We start from the raw sequence: 24,214 nt of genomic DNA, 5'->3' as shown, positions 1-24,214 counted from the left end.
TGGGTCAGGGTGTCTAAACCGGGGGCCATTTAACACAAGCCCCCGGCACATATTGCACAGCAGCGGTGCCACCCTGATCACGATGCTCTATGAAAGGCAGGCTCTGGGAAGAAAGTGGTTTATATTTTCTTGTATTCCTCAGGGAGAACATCTACAGTATTTAATAAGATCTCCCCATTGCCACAGATCTCTTTCACATGTGTAGAAAAGCAGCAAACCTGCCTTTTTTGTGTGTGTTCCCAAGCGTTTGCTCAGCAACTCAAAGTCCTCGCTCACATTTGCTCAGGTTGTGGCAAAAAAAAAAAAAACCACAAACCAGGATCTACCTCAGATGAGAAACTGGATTTGAGCTTATTTCCTACACCCCAGCCACAGAGGGAAGAGAGCACTAAAAAAAAAAAGAGCCCGAAAGGGATATAAATAGGGAACATCAATCTGAACATTTCTGCTCCTCACTAATTGCTTGTGGCTTCCAAAATCTGGGGCAGAAGTTTGGTTTTTAAAATGAATATTTAACCTGATGTTCATAAATAATGCAAACGCCTGCGTGGGCAGCAATAACGTTCCTGACGTGCTCTGCTGTGGTGTGGCAAGCAGTGGGTTCACCATGCAAAACCACCTCTGATTTCCCCTCACTGGCAACTCATTCCCCACCTTCTCTGAAAATAAGCAGAAGAATAAAAAAAAGGAGTGTCCTGCTCTAGCCTAAGGGGTGGGAGATTGTATTTTTTTCCTCCCAAGAGCAGCCAGAGCTTTTCCCTAGAGAGCAAAAAGAAAAAAGAGAGAATACCCCATGGATGTAAATGCCAACCAAAACCCAAAGCGCTGTAAAATCCCCTCCCCGTTGGGCTGCTCGTCCCCATTTGGGGTCGGGGAGATGCCAGAGGCACAGGGACTTGGGGACAGCTGGGGGAGCTCCTTACATAGGACTGGGAGCTGGCCGGGCAGCAGGCCAGCCGCCCGCCCTCCCTCTCCATCCCTTCCCTCAGAGATCATTTTCATGGGGCTTTAGAGGGTCCAATCCAACCGCCCCCTCCCTTCAGACTGGGGTGGGGGCTGCAAATCTGCCATCGCAAACTTTACAAGCTCCAAAAGCCGACTGATCTGCTCCGGGGCCAGTCGAGGAGGAGGGAGGCGAGACAGGGAGGAAGCAGAAGCAGCTGGGTGCTGCCAGGGGGTTCAGAGCCACCTGGAGCAGGTGGGGAAGGGCGTGCATGCCAATCATCAGGGCATCCGGGCTGCTGTGCGGAGAGATGCTGGGCGACCGCACGCTCCGGCTGCAGCACGGGAACCGCATCGAGGCCCTGTGCGTGCTGGGCACCCACATCTCCACCGATGTCTACGGGTGAGTGTGACACCCCAACGCTCCCCTTCCTCCCTCCATTTCTGCACTTCCACCTTTCTCCTCACCCTTACCCCCCATTTCTCCTTCTGCAAATCCCCCTTCCTCACTTTTCCTCCTGCTCCCCCAAAATCCATAGCCCTCATGTTGTGATTTAATGCAATTTGTGGGCAAAATCCTCCCTGAGCTTTGCAAATCTGCACAAGTCCCAGGAAAGCTTCGAGCATCCACATTTGCATGATATGGTATTTACCCTGGGTCTGCGACGGTGATGGGTTTGATCCCTTTGCAGTCAACTGATCTAGTGCCATCTCAAAGTTGCTGGAGAGCGGAGGGATGAGCCACGGGGATCGACTGCAAAGGAGGGGACGCAGCTGGGAGAGGGAAGGAAAACGAGACCTAGTGACTAAGCAACATCCTGGGAAAGCATGCAAGTCCCCACAACACCAGCCCTGCACCCCTAAAACCAACCTAACGCTGCACTGCAAGATAATTATTCCCCCAAAGGAAAAAGTTTAAAAGCTCATTTCATGGTTAATTCTAGTCTTTGTTGCTTTTGCAAATCTCACCCTCGACATCCAAGCCAAGCAGAGCAGTTACAACTCATCTGCCATCTCTCCGGGTCAAATCTCCTCCCGGTGGGATTCCCAAAACCCAGAAACCAGGAAACCAAACCAGTTTTTCCATGCATAATTAAATATAATTTAACAACTTAAGAAACGCCCAGGCAGCAGCAAACAAGTGCTCAGATTTCCTCTCCTGCCCCCCCCCGGTGGGGGTTTGGCCAGGCTGCCAGCATCCAGAAACCCAATAAATGATGCTGTAACAGTGATACGGCACAAGCTCTCAGGTGTCGGGAGCATGCATCTTCAAAGGGAGCCCGCACCTCGGGAGACGTAAGCATCCCAAAAATAATAGCCCTAGAAAGATGGGGAAATTCGGGACAAGGAGCCAGGAGAGGGTAAGGGGATGCGTAGAGCAGCTGGAGAAGAGCAAGGGCACATCAGACTGGGAGCAGTGCAACACCAGCTGCTTCGGGGTTGGATAAAATTACCCTGAAAATTAGAGTTTCCCATGGTAAAGTCTCTCATTTGGGTTGCCACACCGTTACAATGAGCTGTCAAATACCGGGTTTGCCCCAGCTGAAAAATAAACACAGATTCCTCCATTAAAGTGCAAACCAGAGCTGGGTTCCAGTGGCACTGAGTGCTTCAGCTGTGATTATTATAGATCCTAATCTGCACCGATGGCTACAAAATAGACTCATTTTGCTAAAATAGCATGCTCTGCCCTAAAAAACAGAAAAAATACACTTTGAGAGTTCCCAGGCACCAAGGAAAGGGCAGAAAGGTGCCGGCGGTGAGACGCCAGCATGCCCAGTCTTGGCTGTTTTGGGGAGTGAAATTAATTGCAATGAGAACCAGGTGTTTTCAGTGCAAACCTCAAAATACAACATGATTTTGGCAGGGCGGCCCCGGCCGGGGCAGTTTCCTTTGGTGTGAAGCACACGGAGGGGGTGAGCGTGGAGGTGACATGCCGGGGCCAAGCAGAGGTCAGGTCAGCCCTCAGCAGCGGGACACGGTGGCCGCTGGATGAGGGGACAGTCCTGAGGTTCAGCATGAGCCAGGCCAGCACCGAGGTCAACGATAACAAGGTAAGAAGTGGGGTGCTGGGGTGTGGGACATCCATGGAGGGAGACCATCCTTCCCCAACCAGGGATTTGGGGGGTTGCAGGTAACAGTCAGCTTTTATGCAGAGGGAGGGCAGCCCATCAACCAAGCCGGGGTCTTCCTCACCGGCATCGGTGAGTACGAAGGCTTCTGCAGTGCAGCAATTCTTCTTCAACCCTTCGGTCCCTTGGAGTGGGGTGTTTTGATGTGGGGGCAGAGGTGGACCCAGGTTTGCTGGGTCTGGGGGGGTTTTGCACCCACCCAACCTTGCCTTACCCTGGGGTGACGAGGGCGTCTGCCCATCCAGGGATCTCTCTGGACGTCGACGCCGATCGGGACGGAGTGGTGGAGAAGGACAACCCCAACAAGGTAATTCAGCCTCTTCCACTACACAGGAAGTCCACGGGCTTGCAAGAGTCTGAGCTCACTAAGCCCCAGCGGGGTGTTTTAGGCAAGCTGGACCTGGGGTCCCGAGGGACAAGGGGCCATCCTGCTCGTCAGCTGTGACAAGGAGAGGCCCTTCACTCCGGCATCGGACTGCAGTGATGAAAGGGTATTCAGCAAGGAAGGTAACAGAGCTTAAAAACAAAGTATACATATCATATAAGCCAAAAATGCTCCGTTATTCCCACTCTTTAACCTTTTTGGAGATGAAAATTTGCTTGGGAACCACTTTTCCATGAGCTGCTCTCCACCGAGCTGCTGAGTAAGCTTCCCACATGGGAATTTTTTTTTTAATGCCATGCAAACTAATTGCGGTCAAGCAGGAGCATGAAGCACGGCCAGAAAAACAGCAGAGGTGCCACTGACAGCAGAGCTTGGCCCAGGGATGCTCCGTGCGGGTGAAAGGAGCTCGGGGCAAGGCATGCAGCCGGCAGCCAGGAATACACCCGCCTGTTCCTGGAAAACTAAAACCACGCGGAGCCAGTGCCCATCGGCTTTTTGAGGCCAGGGACCAGCTGTGCCAAGGCTGGGGGTGGGAGGCATTTGTTTCAAAGCAGAAGCCATAAGCTTTGCTAGCAGGACCGCAGGTTGATTTTCCAGCTTGCAAAGGCTGGTAGCAAGGGAAAAGCAGATTTCTTGGCATGGGAGAAGCAAACCCCAGGAGGGAGCGTGCAAACCAGCCAGAGCTGCATGGTGCAATCACCCATCACCCAGTTTTTCTTGCTTGCACCCAGAATTGCTGGACATGTCTCGGATGGTCTTGAGGACCGAAGGGCCGCAGCACCTGCCCCGGGGGTACAAAATCATTCTCTATATTCCCGTCTCCGATGCTGACAAAGTTGGAGTCTTTTATGTGCAGAGTAAGTCCTTCCTCACCTCCTCCTCTGCCCTTTCCTCCTCATCTGTGATGCTTTTCAGATCCCTGCAAGTTCTTTTCTTTCCATCTCTGACCTTGTCCTCTCTTTGAATTGCGCTTTGATTTGCTAATCATGCCCTCAGCATCCTTTCTCCAAATTTTTCTGGCATTGAATTTTCTCTCTTCTCAATCAATTGGAAAACTTTGGAGGTTAACAAGCAGAGGCACAGGGACATAGAGGCAGTTATCCAAGGTCATCCAGCAAAGGAGTAGCATTAAAAAAAAAGCCATGTGTCCCGACACCCAGATGCTTTATCCATGATGGCAACATGCTCTACAACACATTTTCCCCTCCATCTTGCTTGTTGTGGACACAGTGGTTTATTCACTGGGATTAAAAGCCCTCATTCAGCCCAGAAACATGCCATTAAGTAGCTTGGTCTTGTCCCTCCATGCAGACACAGTCTGTCAGCAGAAGGGTCGGTGGCATTGTCATCCCATGGCAGGTCAGAGGGGACCACAGGGGCAGAAACCCCATGAAAACACCTTCTCAATGACTGCTCCATCCAAGGAAAGGCTGAGATATTTTTCCCCACCTTTGTGCATGACTGCAAATTGCAAGCCCCTTAGCTCCTGTTTTAAGGACTTCTGTCAGATGAAGCTGTATCAACCCACAGAGGCAGAGAAGCTCTGGCACAGAGGGATTGCTGTATCTCCTCGCACACAAGCAAAATAGGCTGGAAACCACCACTGAAAGTTCAGAATTTGCCCACCTTCCCCCTTCTCTTCTTGTAGGCCCCTTCTTCAGGCAGCGCTATATCCACGTGCTGGGCCAGAAGAAGCTGTACCACACCGTGCAGTACCCCGGTGGGGCTGCTGAGCTCGACCTCTTCGTCGAGGGGCTCCGCTTTCCTGATGACACCTTCCCTGGGCTGGTCTCCATCCACATCAGCCTCCTGGAGACCCTGGCTGAGGTCTGAGGGAATGGTGCAGATAGGAGGTGCAACAAGGGGTATAACAGCCCAAGGGGCGTGAAGGAGGGGATGGGGATTCGATGGAGAGCAGGTCCCATTAAGTTACCCCAAAAATAACCTGAAGGGTAGGATATTTGGGGGAACAGTGGTAAACAGGGTGTAGAAAGTCCTGATTTCTGCTTGCCTCCCCTAGGGTATCCCCCCCACACCTATCTTCACTGACACAGTAGTGTTCAGGGTAGCACCATGGATCATGACCCCCAACACTTTGGCACCGGTGAACGTCTTTGTCTGCAGGTAAAGGCCAAGGGATGATGCCTTCCCAGCCAAACCAGCATCAGCTCCCCAGTCTCCCTGGAGACACCAAGACATGCTGGGGAAGCGATGGGCAGAGGGAAAGGCAGCTGCCTGCAGGGTATACCCATCCTCCAGCAGCCCTTCATCCCCTTCCCTCCTGCCATCTGCTTTCCCAGCATGAAAGATAACTACCTCTTCGTCAAGGAGATAAAAAACCTGGTGAACAAGGCTGGCTGTGAGCTGAAGGTCTGCTTTGGCTACGTCAACCGTGGGGACCGCTGGATGCAGGTAGGCAGGCACTGGAGAAGGGGCAAAGCCTTCCCTCCATGCTGATGTGCCTCGTGTGGGTTTACCTCCCTTCTTTAGGATGAGATCGAGTTTGGCTACACTCACGCTCCCCACAAAAGCTTCCCGGTGGTGCTGGACTCCCCTCAAGATGGACCACTGGAGCAATTCCCCATCAAGGAGCTGCTGGTAAGAGCAGGAGTTGCTTACATTGCCTGAGGAGCAGCTTGCAGCTTTTTATGCATAACCTATTTCACACCTAAAATCCTACTTGCACGTGGCTCCTTGGAGGCCCTACAACGAATTGCCTGAAAAAATTAGAGCTTAACACCGCTGCATGCAACTGCATGGAGATAATACCCCATCCATTTCCAGCTAGGGGGACACCAACAGCCTCGCCTCACCCCACCCCCCCCCCCCCAAACCAAAGATCAGAGCCTAATCCTCATCCCAGCCATCTGGAAAACCTTTTATCCAGAAGGTGCTGGATCAGAGGGGCAAGAAAGACCTCACGCCTCTGGGGACAAAGGACTCCCACCAAGTTCTGGGACAGGAATGGATTTCTTCACCCTGAATATCTGAGCATTGGGCTGGTTTTTCCTTTCCTCTTCTGCAGCTGAGAATACACAGCAGCTCCTGAGCAGGAGAGGAAAGGAAAGGGTGAGATGGGTCAATTTACTTGCTTGGAAGAGAAGAAGATGCAGCCAACTGCCAAAAACATCCCTGTGGGGCTTCTCTGCCAAGGCAAAGGGTCAGCCACAGGCAGAGCATGCAAAGAAAGCTGCCTGGGAGAGCAGTGACCCTGGCCAGCGTGATTTGGGAAAGCCCAAAGACAAGCACAGTAAAAAGATGGACTGAGCAGTCCCTTTGAGGTATCAACATGCAGAAGGGACAGGGCACTCCCAAATAGCCATCAAATCTCTGCCCATACACCTGGCCCGGCCCTGGCAGCAGCCTCAGTCCTGGTCTTCTCTCCAACAGTAATAGGAGAAGAGGACAGCTCACCTTTTTTTTTTTGCTGCACGTCACTTTGGGGAAGGTTAAGCACTTTCAAAAGCATTGAAATAATTTCTCATGCCTGAAACGAGTACATGCAGTCCCAGATTCATCAGGCAGGATGGGAACAGCACACTGATCCAATCCTTCACAAGTAAGCCGGGCAACCACTCCTACCTGCCCTCTTTAGGAATTGTTTTGCTTCATTTTTAGAGAAGCAATTTCAGCCTTCGGAGCTGCTAACACGTTAAACTCCAATTTCTGCTTTGAAGCCTCCCCTAATCCCCACTCCTATCTTTCCAATTTCATTTTCCAGCTAGGAATACTTAGCCAAACACAACATGCACACGTCCTCCCTAAGGAGGCCAGGCCAAGCCCTAAGCCCCTGGGACCCCACGCCAGGGAAAAAGGAGATGAGAGGGAATTAGCCCCTCAAAATTAGTCTGGAACTGATAGGACTTAGATGCGACCTGTAAACCTGGGATGATCCAGCGTCTTGACAGTTGAAACCGTACCAGCTCTGTGGTTTATTAAACTGAAATAAGCTGCGAGCAGGTGTTTCATGCTCAGTCCCTCCTGCAGCACCCAGGGAAAAGATCTGACCCTCAGCCATCCTCCAGATATGCACCCCAAAAATGCATGGGGTGCCTCAGGGAAAGGCAGCAGCAGCCCTCTGCTTCTCCAAACACCTTCAATTTTTTTTAAAAAAAAGCAACTTCTAGATCATAACCATGCACCCTCAGGTCTCCCTGCTCATTTTTACCGACCTGTATGTTTGGTTTACCCCTAAGGAAACCCAACACTAATGAGTGATTGGGATTTAATGCAAACCCAACAGACACCTGATCTTGCCCCAGGGGCTGTCATGAGCTCCAAGCCCACATTGACTTGAACCGGAGAGCAAGGACAGGGTCAAGGCAAGATTTTTGTTCCACCGCTACCATTTTTACCCTGTTTTTAACACTGCAATCTCTCCCTCGGGCATTTGACCCTGGTACATCACAACCAAGGGTTAATTACACCTGTGGGCACAACACCTTAAATCCCAGATATATTAAGTCCTGAAAATCAGGGCTTAAATAGGATTGAAGTGAAGTATGGCCCCTTGGGTGGCTCTTATGCCTGGGGTGGATTTACCCTCCAGGCCTGAAGTTCATTTTACTCAACAAGAGCCATCAAGAAACTCAGCTTTGGGGCTACCCCAGCACCTAATTAACTTAATGCAGACACTTAAATATCGGCTGCAGGATAGCAGAGGAGATCTCTCCCCAGCTCTGCCCCGGCACTTGCCATTTATTACTTAGCCCAGATGACCCAGAGACCTCTTGCCTTTCATTTAGCCTCTCCCCATCCCTGGACAGGCTTCACTCTGATATTTTCACCCACTGGAACAGGTTTGAGCCCAGCAGGAGGTTAAAAGCAAAAGCACCGAGGCAGCAGGGACTCAGGGCAAAGCCCACAGCAATTTCTCTTTCCCCAGGGCCCCGACTTTGGCTACATGACCCGCAAGCCCCTCTTTGAAGCCATCACCAGTCTCGACTCCTTCGGCAACCTGGAGGTCAGCCCACCTGTGACCGTGGCAGGGAAGGAGTATCCCCTGGGCAGGATCCTCATCGGCAGCAGCTTCCCCACGTAAGAGATGGGAAACCTACATGTTTGGGAGCAAAGGAACCATGATTGCCCCTAAATATGATCCAAAAAAATCACATTAAAGGCCTTAATTAGCCATTCCCTGGCCAGCTATAAATCTGGTACCCTACAAAGTGGGTGCACCCAATCACTGCCTTCACATTTGCACCCTCCTTTCTTTCCTCCACCTTGATAGCAATTTCTTTGTACATACATATTGCTACATAAATATTTATTCCCCTTATCCCCTCTCTTGGGGGTATTTCGCCCCCAGACCCGCAGGGAGGAGAATGACCAGAGTGGTACGGGATTTCCTCTATGCCCAGCAAGTGCAGGCTCCCGTGGAGCTCTACTCCGACTGGCTCTCCGTGGGCCAAGTCAACGAGTTCATCACTTTTGTGCCCACCTCGGATGCAAAGGTACCCCAAAACCCCAAGCTGCTCCATGGTTTCTCTTCCAATGGGAATAATACCTAGGGAAAACTCCAAAGCTCATTTCTTTGACAGTCCCAGCCAGTATTTGCTTGGGTTTTCAACCCTGTCCCCAAAATTAGGGCTCTGAACACAAAATAGGACTTGCTTAGCAGTAATTTACACAGATAGAAAAAATCTAAGAAATTTAAACCTCCGTATTCACACAGGCTGGCCAGGGCTCACAGCTGCTCAGCATCCCCCAGATGCTTTCAGAAACTACCTCTTTTCTCTATCCTGGTTTTTACTGCTTCTGACACAAGATTTTCCCCCTGGGGAAATTGTGCCTTGACCTGGATGGTTCAGGAACAGAGTATTTATGCACACACCCTGCACAAACCCCTCCACACAGCACTTTTGCCCTCCTCAGGGCTGGGCTAAACCCCCCATAAGAGATACTGTCAAGACTGCAGCAAGCAGCCTCCTGCTGCTGGGAAGCAAGCCAGCACACACATGGGCCTTAGACCCTAGAAATTCACAAGTCCCAGTGTTCATTCAGGTTAGCTTAGTGCTGACTTTTGGCCTCTCCCAGGAAAGTCAGAGTGATTGTTCACTTGCTCTTTCTCCCCCCCTGCATTGCAATGCCAACACAGAAACAAAAAAAATACCAACCTTGGCAGCAGCCACACTCCTCATTCACCCTCTCAACTCATCCAAACCTTCAACAAACACCCTCCCAGGGGTTTATATGCACTCCACCTGGGGTGGGCAGGATTGGGCCCAGCTGCATCCAGGCTGCAGTTTTTCTCCCTGGCCCAGCAGCAGTTTAACTCCTTGGGGGTGGTTTGGCGGGTATTTGCCAACAGCATAAATCACAGCACCTCGGTCAGTTATATCCCCTCAGCACTGCATTAAGAAAGGCACTAAATAATAGCAAAGATGCCTAATTTTAAAAGTTTAAGCTCAGGTTCCTTGCAAAAATAAGCCCTCAAGATCCCCCAAGGCTTCAGATAAGCCACTTTCAGTGACTGCTCTCCCCTCTGTCTTGCCCCAGCGATTTCGGATGCTGATGGCCAGCCCCGTGGCGTGCTACAAGCTCTTTCGGGAGAAGCAGAAGGAGGGCCAGGGTGAAGCCACCATGTTCAAAGGCAAGGGGACAGCGGGCAGCCTCAGCCGAGCTTTGATGTGGGCTGAGACAGCCGGAGCTGCCCCGCAGAGCAGCCAGCCTGAGGGCGGCAGCGCCTGACCGACGTGCGGGTATCGGGGGGACGTGGGGACCTTTTCCCACCCAGTTGCCCTTCACAGCTGGCAAGCGGGACGCCTGTCCACCATTCCCAGCCTCCTTAAGCCCTATTTTGGGAAAGCAAGTGGGACGGGAGGGATAAAGCCCTCAGCATGGAGGGGATGCTTGCTTGGTGGGATGGATCATGTCTGTAAATGCCAGCAGAGCTCCAGCTCAGAGTGGGGACAGCCAGGGGGCTCTCGTGTCACCCCAAATCAGCACCATTTTTTCTCATTTAGCCTTCCCTCCCTGCAGCAATGATGTTTTGGCTGCCAATTTGGGCACCCTTTAATCGTGGTTTTGAACATTATCCATCTGTGACAGGCTTGGGGGAAGACCTCCGTACCTCCGCCGGTCCCTCTGGGTTACTGCCACTTGCCTGGGACTCAACATCCCAAAACAAGGGGTGGAGGTGGTAGCTCTGGTTTTATGGAGCTGAGTAGGGAAATTTAGGAGCTAACGACTCCTGTGGGCAGGAGGGTGGATGATAGGACCTTTCCAATGCTCTTTGCAATGAGCAGATGTTGTCCTACCACGCAGTTTCCCAATAAACTAAGAATTGGGACTCTCAGCATTCTTAACCCCAAGCTCAGGGAATCAGGATTTGGCGGTTTTTTTCCACCCCTGTGCCCTGTTTTAAGCCAGGCTCCTACCAGTGCCGATTCATTCTGACAGGGGGTTGCATTTGCAGGGTACTCGGGGACAGACACGAAACGGGTCACCATTAACAAGGTCCTTTCCAATAACATCCTGGTGCAGCAGAACCAGTATGTCCAGGTAATAACCAATATTTCTGGTAATAATCCATATTTCTTGCAATAACCACCCCAGGGTGGTGCAAACCCTTAAGGGGTAGTGTTGCATTTTGTCTCTCCTCCTGCGTAAGATGGTTTTGGGGACCATGCCCCCTCAACCTGCTCTTCTCCATCCCCTCCAGCGCTGCATCGACTGGAACAGGGACATCCTCAAGAAGGAGCTGGGGTTGATGGAGGAGGACATCATCGACGTGCCAGCCCTCTTCAAGCTTGACAAGCAAGGCAAAGCTCTGCCATACTTCCCCAACATGGTGAGGGGGCTCCCCACTCCTCAGGTCCTCCCCCAAAACCAGCTTATTCAGCCAGGATGAGTCCCCAAAGTCATCCCAAAAGAGCACAGTATCTACAGCTGCCCAGAAAAAGAAAACATCTCCAGCCAGGCTTTGATAAGCCTGGGTCGAACACAACTTTGTGGCTTCATGTTGCTTGTGGTTGGGTAGTTCTGAGGCAAAAACTTCTCAAAGCGGTGAAATTGCGAGGCGTGGGATGTATTTTAATGATAAAAAGGCAGAAAACGATTATCAATTTGTAGGTCTGGTGGAGGGCAGCTGCAAAAAATGGTGTTGATGCCCCATTTGGGGGTGAGGCTGATGGAGGAGGGTGGCCAGCAACTTCCCTTTGGCTTTATTGATCGGAGAGGCCTGTCCTGATGCTCCCTTCGTGTCATCCCACAGGTCACCATGATCGTCCTGGCCAAGGACCTGGGCATCCCCAAACCCTTCGGCCCCGTGGTGGGTGGCGAATGCTGCCTGGAGCGGCAGACCCGCTCCCTCCTGGAGCCGCTGGGCTTACGCTGCCACTTCCTCGAGGACGTGGCCTCCTACGACGGCAGGCTCGGGGAGGTCCGCTGCGGCACCAACGTCCAGCGGCAGCCCTTCGCCTTCAAATGGTGGCATGTAACGCCATAGTGGGGCCTCCTTCCCCCTCCACCCTCGCCCCCAGTGGCTTTTTCAGCGTGTGTTGCTTGCGATTCAGTTAATAAATAAATTTGCTGTGAGGAATGAGGCGGGAAATTAGATAATTAGGGGCGATAATCATGAGAGAAATGGAGGGAAGCCCTCAGGGAGGGTGAGGTGGGGTGGGGGGACCCCATTTTGGCCCTCAGCACCTGCCATTTTGCCCTGACCAGTGTTGGGGCAGGCAGAAGGGCCTGAACACCTCTCCTGCGGAAAGAATTTGGCTGGGAATCAATGGGTGGCCGCACTGGTCTCCCCCTCCCCAAAAAGGAGGGGGATCCAGGGATCCTGGTCCCGCTATCCCGCCTGTTGCCACAGGGCGCGCCACACTCAACATGGCGCCTCCCGTGCGGCCGCCGCCACACTCAAGATGGCTGCCCTCAGAGCCCCGCCCCTCCTTCCTCTTAGAGGCTGCGCGCTACGGGGGCTTCTTCCGCTTCCGGGGGGCAGCGGGGTCGGAACTGCGTAACGCTAAGATGGCGGCGGCCGTGGTGGGAGTCTCCTTGAGGCGTAGTGTCCCGGGTCGGCTCTTGCGGGGCGGCCCGCGGCCGGTGAGGGGTCTGGGGCATGCTGTTCCGGGCATCTGGGCCGGGGGGCTTCGGGGGAGGCGTGAGGCAAGGGGCTTCGGGCTTCGGGGGGAGATATGGGGCTGGAGGGAGCCGAAGGGGTGAGGGGGGCGGAGGTGGTGGGGCGGGAGGGGCTGTGTGATATTTGGGGTGGGCGAAGCGGGAGGGAGCTCGGGGGGCAGGAAGGATTGCAGAGGGAGCTGGGAGGAAGCTGGAGGGGGTGCAGAGGGGCCTGGGGGGCAGGAGGGGGTCCAGGGTGCGGTACAGGGTGGGAAGAAGGCTCAAAGTGGGTAAGAGAAAAGGAGGTGTGCTTAGGGGGGGCATGGGGATGTGTGAGGGGGATGCTGGGGAGGATCTGGGGCAAAAAGGAGTGGGAAGGGGTCTGGGATGGGGTTTTAGGGGGAGATAAAGATTAGTAGGAGACTGCGGGGGGTGCAGAATCTCTTTCTGGGGGAGAACCAAAAAGGGGGTTGGGGAGAGGTGTGGGAACAGGAGGAATATCCCTATGTGGGGTAATTTGGGGAGAGGTGAGAAGGGGAGCTGGTCTGGAGAGGGAAGAAGCTTTTGGGGACAATGCTGGGAGGGGGTCGTTTGTTGGCCTGGCACTGGGTAGAGATGTGGCTGGGAGCTCCTGAGGGCAGTTTTGGGGCAGGGAGAGTCTTAGGGCTGTGGAGGAAGGAGGTCCTGCAGGAGCACCTGTGGGTTGCCCCTTAGTTTTAGGATTATCTGCTCTGCCTTGGGGAGGAGGAGAAGGTATTCCTGGCACCGAGGTGGTTGCGTGCACCAGGGTACAGCACTGCAGCAAAACCGTGGGAGGATTTTCCAAAAACAGTACGAGTGCCCAAGCACAAAACAGTGTCAGGTCCTGCAGCATTTGCCCCCAAAGCATGTGGCCTCAGGTCATTTTGTTGCCTGGCTTAAAGCCACCCGAAGGGACCTAAGGGCTGTTTTGTTGTTGTTTGGATACAGATGTGCCGGGGAGCGCAGACAGCAGCTGCGGTGGCGCCCCGCATCAAGAAGTTTGCCATCTACAGGTGGGATCCCGATAAGCCTGGGGACAAGCCCCGCATGCAGACGTATGAAGTGGATTTGAATAAGTGAGTATGCCCCATTAGGGAGAGACTTTGCTGCCGGGCAGGTGTTCTGGGGCTGTGTGTGCATGCAGATTATCTGAGGAGTGATAACGGGAGGTGGTTGAGGAGCACTTGAGCTGACAACTAAAGCTGTCAGCAGTCTCATTAAGCTCCAGCGGCTGTTAAAACCTTGTTGGAGTGGCCAGGGAGGTGGTACCTCGGCTGTGTTAGAGCACCTTGCCCTCAGTACGGGTAAGATCAATGTTATTTCCTGATAAAGTAAATCTTATTATGATCACATGGGCTTATTTTCCCCTCCCTCACCTGTAAGTGCCAAGTGTGGCAAATAAAAACTGTACTCTGAATGCCAGTGTCTCAATAACTGTCGAGGGTAAAATGGTCACTTTGTTTTGAGACTTCTGTGAGGTTTTACCTGTGTCCCTCAGTTGTGTTGAAGACTTCATTGTGTTTGTGGCTTGAATAAGCTTTATTTACATGGTGAATCTGGGGCATGTTCCGAAAGGAAATGGTTTTACGAGTAGCTCGCAGGCCTGGGAGATAAGGCGGAAGCTTTATCAACTCTTCTCAGAGTTTTCTTTGCACTTAGTTACTTTTCATTTGCAGGTTATGTTAAACTTGCAGTAACCACCTGCACGCTTTGATGTAGCCATCACCAAGAAAGCTCTTACTTCTCTGGGATTCTGTGAAGGGCTGCTGTCTTCCCTGTGGTGCAGAAACCTTCCCATAGGCACATGTGCCTTGATTTCCTTGAGCTCCGCTTGCTGCTGTAATCTTGCCAGAGGAATTCACCTTGAGCCCTTTCTGAAAGCTTCAGATTCAAAGCCACACAGCTCCCTACTTAAGAATCATGTGATGGAGAACTCAAAATTTTTTTGTGTGACTTGCACCAGTTAATAATTTCTGGGTGTTGCCTTGTCTGCTGTATATAAAATTACATAAGTTATCCAAGACTGTTTTTGTGTGCAGCACTGCTTCTTGTGACTAATGAGGATGGGCAGACTTGTTAAAACCTGACCCAAAGGGAGAGAACTGGTAGCAAAGCTCTCGGTTTACAGTTGTGCTGTCTGAACCCTCTCCAGCTGAGCCAGATCTTCAGGGTCTCAGCAAAAGAAAGGGTTTCTCTCCCACACTGACCCTGGGGTGTGCTGAGGCAAATGGGTTGTGCTGCTGATCAAGATAGCTCCATCTTGTTGCCTGGAATTGGCAGAAATGGTGTATTTTTTATTATAGTTGATCAAAGTCCTTTTAGGAGCTGCTTAGCTGGGATGCCAGAGATCAAGCCCTGAGACTGGGGGGAATTATCCAGGTTTGCTGACTTTGTTTTCTGCTATAGATGCGGGCCTATGGTGCTCGATGCTCTGATCAAGATCAAAAATGAGTTGGACTCCACTCTGACCTTCCGCAGATCGTGTAGGGAAGGTAAGAAGGATTTTCCAACCTGCTAAACTGAAGATTGCCCTTGAAGACGGTTTGCTGCTGACAATGTATGTGTAATTACTAGAAGATCTCAGGGCAGATGGCAGCGTACCACTGTCCTCTTCCAGCTGCTGCCTATGAAATACCTTAGTGAATCGAGTAGTAAAGTTAAAGCTTGTATTCACAGGGCGTAATCGCACAACACCGAGCTATGAGCAATATGCTTAAACAGCCCCAGTCGTTCCTGTCTTAATCTTGTTCATCTTGCTGCCCTCCAGTGATGGACTGCGTAGGGAAATCTAGCAAGAGAGATTACAACAGCAAAATTGAGGGGGCAGATGTGGCGAATGGGAATGAATTGTAGGGGCTGCTTTATCTAGTGCTGCTGTGGAAATAAGAAAGGGTGTAACTGGAAGAGTACTTATGACTTCTAGGAATAGCTTCAGGAATGTTTTTTTGGCCCTTTGACTAGGCTAAATGATTGATTGAGGAAAAGGCCATCTGGTGGTTTTACATTGCAGAGCTACCGGCTTGTTCTCGTACAGGTACAAATCAGCGTATCTGTTTAACTGCATTAAAACTTACCTGTCCAGGGGGCTTTCCCTGTTTAAAAAAAAACAAAACAAAACCTAATGGGTAATGTTGGGATGCTGAGCTTGAAATGATAGTTGTGGAAATGCAGGAATGGAGGATGCCTTTATGGAATGGCTTTTGATTTAATTGGGTGGGTTTGCAAGTACGCGAAATTTGGGTGCAGTTGATGCCTAAAGATGTTTTGACTTGGATCTAAATGAAAAGCACTCTTTAACGCAGCTGTTTCCTGTAGAATCTGCATAGCAGGCAGAGGAATTTCATATGGTGTGATTGTTCTCGGTGTCTGATATTTGGATAGCCTACACTGTTCCCAAGCAGCTGGAACTAATTGCTCTGAATACTTTTTGTTGAGAACCTGAAGACAGATTTTCAAGCTGGACTGGTTCAATCTTGCCCCTTTTCTACCATGCAGGGGAAAAAAATCCAGACACGCGTTCCTGTCGCATGGTCGTGGGCCTGTGCCTGCAGCCCCGGTTCTCTCTCCAGTTGTCTGGAAAATACTTGTAACCATTTTCGAGTGGGAGGAATAACCTTGTTCAAGTGCCAGCCTTTATCTGGCAGCGAGGGGAAGGATTGCCAACGCATCAGGCGCTGAGGCGGGCTAGCTTCGCCAACGTGAGGAGCAGTGGCATTTCTCTGACTCGTATCAATTGATATCTGTCAAATCCTCTGAAATTAAAGTTTTGCCCTTTCAACATTTGTCTTCTTTCTAATATGATGTTTTAGGCATCAGTCTGAATTGGATACCCGAGCTCCTGACCTGAGCAGTATCCGTGACGGTTCTGCAGCGGTTTTTCTTGTAAACCTTGGCCTTTCCTGGGCTACATCTGATCCTTCTATTACTGGGAGATCATTAGTAGTGTCATTTAATCTATTTGTTAAGCTATTTATATGCTGTTTGTTCTGGCAAGTGTCTGTCCTCTCACCTTTGGGAGTTAATTAATGCAGTTTATGGCATCGCTCTACCCTGCTGCGGAAGGCATGGAAGAAGCTTCTGTCTTAGGGACTTTGTTTTATGTTCCTGACCTTCAGGGATGCTTTTGACCGTAACTGTAGGGCTGATGTGGGATATGCCTGGTTCCCATGTTACAATCTTAGCGTTAGCTGCTTTGCATCAATACAAGCTTGTGCTTCAAACTTGTGAACAAAGCCGAATGCTCTCCCCACCCTAAGTAGCATGTACAGCTAATGAATGATGCAAAAGGGATGAAGTGTCCAAGCCGCTTGTTTTCTGCTGTGGAAGGAAGTTCAACACTGAGAATGTGTTTTAGGCTTTAATGAAAGTTGACTCCTGTGTTTGTTCTTTATTTAAATAACAACCTATTTGGCCCAATGGCAACTTCTGGCGTTTTCCTCGTCACGTACAGGGTTTCTTGAAGGCAGCCGGGGGGCGTGTTTGAGGCCAAGAGGATCTTCCTCAAGTAGGATAAGAGGGTAAATATCTAATGCTTTATTCTGTTTTTGGTTTTCCCCCTCCCACTCAGGCATCTGCGGCTCCTGCGCTATGAACATTGCTGGAGGAAACACGCTGGCCTGTATCAAAAGAATTGATCCCGATCTCAACAAGGTCACTAAAATCTACCCTCTCCCCCACATGTATGTGGTGAAGGACCTTGTTCCAGTGAGTATCTGCTGCTGTCAGCTTGCAACCGTGGGTGACACCGTTCCAGGCAGCGTGGGGTTCAGATGGGGTTGGAAAGGGTAACGCTGGGACGTTATCCCAAGCAAGATCAGGTCTCATCATTCACGTTGCTCCTGCTTGTGTTTTCTGGCTTGGGTGGGTCTGAGCTTCACAGCAGTGACTAAATCTGTCCTCATTTGGAGGAATGCGGCAGGTTGAGGTACAAAATGCCGCCTTCTGTTGGAGTGGTAGTAGATTTTCAATCTCCCATGCATCACTTCAGCTTAATAAATGTGACCTTTTTGCCTTTTGACTCCCAGGACTTGAGTAACTTCTACGCACAGTACAAATCCATCGAGCCTTACCTGAAGAAGAAGGATGAGTCGAAACAGGGCAAGGAGCAGTACCTGCAGTCCATAGAAGACCGTCAAAAACTGGTTACTGCCTCTTTTCTGCCGTTGAAATCCTTTCCAGATAAGACCAGGGTTAAATGTTACATGCAGTAGCTTCTAGGTCCTTTAATGACAAAGCCACCTGGTGCAAAACCCAACGTAGGTGGAATCTGCTTCCTGAAATGCAGTGTCATGGCATGCCTGCGTTGCTAGGGGTAGCGTTCACTAACGAAATGCGTTCATGGTTGCAACGGGGGCTCTGATCTCATTTCCACTGTCTGCGCTGCAAAACTCTGTGTGTTTGTAAAAACAGTGCGAAGGCTGCAGGCTTGTAACGTCACAGGGGAGATAAGGCGCCGCAGTTTATGCTGGCATGTAGGCTGTCAGGCTCAGCGCTGTCTGTCTTGTCTAGCTGCAGCACGCTAAGTAGCGCTCTTGCTGCCGCTTGCTGGGTTTTACAGCCCTAAAAACTAATGGCAAAAGCTAAACCCTTTTGCATGTGGAGACACGAGCGTGATGTGTTAGTGCAAGTCTTTGGATGTCTCTCTTGAGCGCTGTTATTTGGAGGGAATTTTCAGGGAACGTAGTGTTATTGGTCCAAAGTTTCTGCATAAAGCTGAAGGGCATCTGAGGAACCATTTGAACAGCTGGGAGATAATAGGTTTTTAAAAAGCTTGTAGTGCAGGTAAGTTCTTGTCTGGATTTCTTTGGCCGCCACAGTAGGTATCCTTGAATCAGCAGTTTCTCTTTTGCCTCTGACCTGTCTTGATGAATCCATCAGTCACTTCATGCTTCAAAGCTCGGCCTGTCAATGCTCCCCTGTGATCGTTGCTGCGCTGCTGTCGCTGAGTAGGGGCAAAGTGGGCAGGCAGCCTAGGTTTTGGCAAGCGGTAAAAGAGGGGTGAGTGTGAACAGCAAAGGGGAAGGCTGATTAAATGGGATTCAATGAAAATATGCAAGCTGCAGCCTAATTCTCTGCAGCGATCTTTGAAACTCTTCCATTATGTCTCTTTGCCATGAAGTTAACATTCGATGAAGAGACCGGTCGTGTGCCCGAGATGCCGGCAGCACCACGCGACGGGTGCTGTGACGTCTTAACAACTGCAGGGTTTTACAGTCTGAAAGAATCTCTATCCGAGGACAACGTTTACTGCACCAGTTCATGATGTTATCTGATTTGTGTGTAAACACTAAAGGGACTCTCCTGTCACATTTTCATAAAGCAGCATCCTTGAAATCACATTCAGGTAGAAACAGGCAGACCTAAAAGAGGCTGCAGGAGCTGCCTGAATCTTTCTCACAATTAAACTTGCTTGTTCTCTCTTTGTGAAGTTTCTCTTGCTTGGAGAACGGCCTGTGTGCTGGAGAAACTTGGATACAAAGTCAGCTGAAAAACTGCTGCCTTTTTTCTTTAAATCCTCAGTCATTTGCAGTGTTACAGTTGGGAATAAGACAAATTTAGAGCAAGAAGATAAGTAGCTTTGGCAAGTCTTTCCAAAAGCATATTGGAGTAGTCCTCCTCTAAGACTTGCTAGAAGCTCCCAGGAGTTTTTGGCATCTGGTGTCTTCCTAAACTAAATTTAATGCGACCTTTGTCCCAAAAAGCAACTTTCAAATAGATAATTTAAGCCAGACTGGACTCTGTTTTAGCCTGGGGATGCTGATGGAGTTAGGAGACTTGGGAGACCTCTGCTCCTCGGAGTTTAACTGTCTTCTGCCCAGTGTCACTTCTGTGTAGCTCTAACTTCCTTTTCTTCAGTCCCTGAAATAAAAACGCCTTCATCTTCCTAAAAATGGTGATGTGGCTAAAGGCTCCCACCACTCCTGTTCTGTAAGGGCTTGGGGAATCCCCTCAAAGCGCATGTTAATCTGTGAGCTCTTAACTTCTCCCCTAGGCTGCTGAGCAGACTTTGCTCTTTTCACCTCTGTAACACGGCCTCAAACTGTTAATCAGTTACGTATCTGTTCCTCTCCTCAGCCACTTGTTGGGACAGGCTGGAAGGAAGCAATGCAGGAACACCAAGCAATTTTCACATTGTTCTTCAGTTTAGTGCTTCCCCCCCCGCCACCTCTTGTTCAAACTGTACTTTATTATAGTGGTGAAGTTGGGAGGGTTGCATGTGTCTTGTTTTAGGGGGCATGCATGTCCTTGTGACAGCGCTTCTGCAGCTTAAGGTTTTCGGAGCCACTTGTGGCGAGTCGCTAGAGGGGAAGGTGGTGAGGGAAGCATGTGCCCTGTAAATCCCCTCTTTATAAAAGGCTTCATCGTGGGTTTCTGGAGTGGCTTGACTGTGCTCTCCCACCCCTGTGCAGGACGGACTCTACGAGTGCATCCTGTGTGCCTGCTGCAGCACCAGCTGTCCCAGTTACTGGTGGAACGGGGACAAATACTTGGGGCCTGCGGTACTGATGCAGGTAAGGACAGATCCCCTTTGTCACGTGGGACTGCTGAGGGACTCCACATCTAGAAGCAGTACAAATATTTGCAAGCACGGGTGGGATAGTATTATGTAGGCCAGATCCTGGACCAAAATTCCCGAGTTAGGTGTTCCTTTTAAAACCTCACACTGATTACAACACCTTGAAGAATTTGGGGTGTCAAATGCCACTGACTTTCAGGCCTATCGCTGGATGATTGACTCCAGAGATGACTACACAGAGGAACGCCTGGCACAGCTTCAAGACCCGTTTTCTCTCTACCGTTGTCACACTATCATGAATTGCACAAGGACCTGCCCTAAGGTATGTTTACATCCTGCGTTGTGCCCTTTCTGGGGTTACTGGCTTGTTTCCAAGCCCCCTGTTTCAAACCAATAGGAAAATATCGGCTTAGGTTTTTGTTTTCCTCAACAAACCAAGGCAAGCTTTAGCCTTTTGGAACACAGTGAGTTACCAGCAGTCTTGCTCGTGATCGTGACTGTAGGAGAGGATGGGGCCGGGTTTGTATTACACATCGCAGGAACACCTCTTCCTCGTGAGTGAGGCAGTGACTCTGAGAACCAGTTGCCGAGATTCGGAAGCGCGACGGTGGGGCACTGGTCGTGTGGGGGACGCTGCCAGAAGTGGTGCAGGGAAGTTCGCGTACTCGGATCAGCAGTGTCAGCCTTACGACTAACGCGCTTAACCCCTGCGCGGTGCAACCTTAACCTGCCAACAGTGGCAGCTCGCTGGGGTGTATTGTGCAACTTGCGTAATGGAGAAGACTACAGCAAGTTTTCGGTGCTCTGGGGGGCTGTGTTTTATGCTGGTGTCCTGCTGTCGGGCATTTCCCAGGTGATCTGTTCTCTCTGGGATTTCTTTTGAGAGCTGAGCAAGCCCTCCCAAATCGGAGCATGCCTCTTCCTTGTCTCGCAATGACCTTGTGCCTGTTGTCAGGCGGATTATCTCAAGTTTTGGTTCCTGGCAGCTGTGCTGTTCTTTAGCCAGCCTTTGCTTGCACCTGGTGGGGGAGTAATTCTCCTTGAGCTGTGAAATAATATGAAGGCAAATGTTTGAGTGGATTACAGATGGGGGGAAAGGGGATCTTGGAGATCTGGGTTGACAGGCCAGGAGCCCTGCAAGCTGATTTTTTTTTTTTTTTGGTGGATTTTTATAAAGTGATTCATCAACTACAGATAATTCCCCCTTTGTGCAGGAGCTAGCTTGTGATCTGGTGTCAGCCCCAGTTCAGCTGAAAGTGAAGGTTCAGCTTGAAGATCTGGCTGCATGTAGGAATGCACGTAGTGCAAGGGAATAGTCATTGAGGCTTGGGGTCTCACGTTTGAGGCTCATCTATGCTTAATAACACGCTTGCACTCCCATGCTCTAATCCTGGCTGTTGTCTGAAAAGACTGCATGGCGAGCTGTGTACCCGGGTGATTTCCTGCGTGTTTTTTTCTCTGTCCTGCAGCGCTGCTGCTGTAATCACGGTGATACAGCAGGGCAGTTGTGATCCTCCTCTCATTTTGAGATTAGGCATGCTTGGTTTGGTAGCAGTGCTGCAGGATTAAGGGCCTTTGCAACATGATGTGTGTCTACACTGTAGAAAACCTTCTTTGGAAAGCTTAGCTGGCTTTTGTGTGAGGAGCATTTTCATCCTGTGAGTTCGTGTTCTTGCTCCCTTCCCTGGGGTCTTCCAATGCACAGCTTTTTTTATTTCAGACAAGGAGAAAAACCACATCTCTTGTACTGTCACTCTCAAGGTTTTACAGGGCAGTTCCCTGCCTCCAGAAGTCACCTCATGACATTTACAAAATGTTGAATTCAGTCCCGCTTGAGCTTTATTAAAAATTCCTATCGCTCAGCCGCCCGTTCTTGCCTTTGATCCTCGTGTTGTTGATCAAAACCAGTCCTCCAAAATCAAATGAGCGTCTTCAAGCAGTGGGAAGTGCTGCCGGTTCAGCCTCCAGGTAGAGGAGGTGAGCTCCAAGCTGGAGCGCTGCGTCCCTACCCCGGGCTGGCCCGCTCTTCCCTTGTAAACTGAGGCTGGAGCGCAGCAAACCTGCATCAGCACACCTTAACCGAGGGGTTCTGCATACCACGATGCCCACCCTGCCTGGAGCAGGCTGTCCAGAGCTGGCCCTCAGGATCCTGTAACCTCCCAGCGCTTGAAAGGAAGCGCAGTGTTAGGCTGGGCTCCGGCTTTCTGGAATCAAAAGGGTGTCCTGTGCCGGCTGTTCTTGAGCAGCAGCATATCTGTGAGCGTACTGTGACTCGGGACACGTGACTGAGTCAGGAGCGAGGCTGCGGGGGGAGGATGGTCCTCCTTTCCAGAGGAGCTAACTGAAACTTTTCCTTTTTAGGGTTTGAACCCTGGCAAAGCAATTGCTGAGATCAAGAAGATGATGGCAACTTACAAAGAGAAGGCGACCGCTGCGTAATACTGTTCCCTAACTGGAAGTGTAACACAGAAACGCGCTCTGTGTGAAAGTCATTTATACCTGATTTACCAAGAGAAGGTTCCAGCAGGAAGCGTGGCGTTTTTTCCATAGGTTTGCATGCACAATACATACTGTAAAGAAAAATAAGGGTTGTTACTTTATTAACAGTATTGAACTGTTGCCTCTGCCTCGATCGTAGAATCCCAGACCTCGGTGGTTTTGCAGTTGTGAGCGTGTGAGCAGCTGGGGTCCCCTCGGAGGCTTTGCTGTGGCATGAGGATGTGAAAGTGGCCCCACAGCAGAGACGAACAGAGACCAAATTTCTGGAATGACCTTGATCCCACGTCTTTAAAGCGAGTGCCTGTGTGGGAAGAGACCTGCAGGCAGTAAGCCCTGTGGCGATCAGCAAGAAAACAGTGCAAGTGGCTGGGAAAGGGGAACGGTGGAAGAGTCTTGCCCTGCTCTGAAATCCCCTGGGCTCCTTGGTGAGGAGCAAAGTGAGGATCTGGAGCTCGCAAGGTGCAGGCAGGTGGCAAAATACCGGCGGCAGCGCCTGCAGGAAAGAGGTGTCTTGCCACTGCCCTGCTGGGATGCTTAGTTTTATTCCAAGTCCTCAAGTAGATGAGATTTATTGGAGCGGGGCTCGATCTTTTCTCCTTCCTCTAGGACAAGGTGTTTCAGCTCCAGATTTCTCAAACTCGTGCTGTTTGCGGTGGGTTGTTGCTTGAAGCAGCTCTTTGCAGTCTTGGTTGGGGTGGGGAGATCGGAAGGGTTTTCTGTTTTGCTGCTCGATAGACTTATTTGTTTAGATGTAGTAGAAACTTCTAGAAACATCATGATGCTGCTTCTGAGATGTCGTGGTAACCAGAATGCTGCCAGCGGGCAGCAAGCGCACATTGAGGTGGCATAAAACGTGGCTCTGGGAAGGCTTACCCCAAGAATGACCCTGTTTTTTCCCCCCCATACATTTATTTATCCTGCAGTACGGGAGCCTTGCAGCTGTCTTGAGAAGCGAAGCTCATGTTGCGCTCTTCATTCTCACTTACAGAAATACTTATTTCTTTTCCTGGAGCGAACTTCTTCGTTCCTGAGAGCTTACGTGACATGGACTTCTGTAGGTCAGATATTTTAACACTTAAAACCCGTGTGTGTTGGGCTGCTCTTCCATGTCCCCGAATTGCCCCTATTTTCTCTATCTCCAGCGAGCTGTGGTTAAGGATGGGTGAGGGCTGGTCCTGGGCGCGGGTCCTGACCCCGCTGCCGATGGGGCACGTTGTCAGTCCCGTGGCACTGCTATTCCCACATCTGCTGCATCCCCGTGCTCCGGTATCTCATCTCCCCGTTTAAATCCAGAGAGTTCCCATCAGCAGCTTGAATAAAGAGCTTCGATACCCCTCCCATGCCACTATTCTCTTTAGGGAACCTGCGGGGGGGCGGTTTGAACACAAATGGAACTGGGTTTTGCCTTATTTTATTTAAAAAGTAGGCGTGCTTGCCGAGGCGAGTTGGATGGAAATGCAGCAGGGCACGGAGGAAGCGAGGGCAGCCCCTTCCTGCCTTTTGACTCTTGCTGCGCCGGCTGAGGGCTTTCTCTTCTGATTAACAAAGTCTGCTTCACCTTTGGCTTTGAGAGGAAGCACAGGCTCTGCCTGAGGCACGTACAGAGAAAACATGGGCTTTCATCTCCCTTCCCGTGAAAGAAACCAGAACTCCCTT

The 24,214-nt window shown here is 50.7% G+C and overlaps 2 protein-coding genes across 2 annotated transcripts; both read left to right on the top strand.

The window, feature by feature from the left end:
- Positions 1-1,041: 1,041 nt before the first annotated feature.
- LOC142066368 (protein-arginine deiminase type-2-like) lies at positions 1,042-12,003 on the top strand. Its single transcript, XM_075113704.1, has 16 exons — positions 1,042-1,345; positions 2,810-2,996; positions 3,077-3,146; positions 3,320-3,381; positions 3,464-3,581; positions 4,191-4,316; positions 5,108-5,286; positions 5,480-5,583; positions 5,760-5,871; positions 5,950-6,057; positions 8,345-8,496; positions 8,768-8,912; positions 9,958-10,051; positions 10,877-10,962; positions 11,123-11,251; positions 11,675-12,003. Exons 1-16 carry the CDS (start codon positions 1,215-1,217, stop codon positions 11,906-11,908), a joined length of 2,037 nt encoding a protein of 678 aa, XP_074969805.1. The 5' UTR covers positions 1,042-1,214; the 3' UTR covers positions 11,909-12,003.
- Positions 12,004-12,378: 375 nt separating this feature from the next.
- Positions 12,379-22,645, top strand: SDHB (succinate dehydrogenase complex iron sulfur subunit B). Its single transcript, XM_075113710.1, has 8 exons — positions 12,379-12,507; positions 13,492-13,619; positions 14,950-15,035; positions 17,111-17,247; positions 17,568-17,684; positions 19,953-20,054; positions 20,259-20,381; positions 22,421-22,645. The coding sequence occupies exons 1-8, from the start codon at positions 12,433-12,435 to the stop codon at positions 22,496-22,498; spliced, it is 846 nt and encodes a 281-aa protein (XP_074969811.1). The 5' UTR covers positions 12,379-12,432; the 3' UTR covers positions 22,499-22,645.
- Positions 22,646-24,214: the final 1,569 nt, after the last annotated feature.

The sequence above is a fragment of the Phalacrocorax aristotelis genome, chromosome 19, assembly GCF_949628215.1.
Source record: "Phalacrocorax aristotelis chromosome 19, bGulAri2.1, whole genome shotgun sequence".
NCBI classification, from domain to species: Eukaryota; Metazoa; Chordata; class Aves; order Suliformes; family Phalacrocoracidae; genus Phalacrocorax; species Phalacrocorax aristotelis.
The sequence above is the reverse complement of the archived record's forward strand: the minus strand, read 5'-3'. Positions and strand labels throughout refer to the sequence as shown.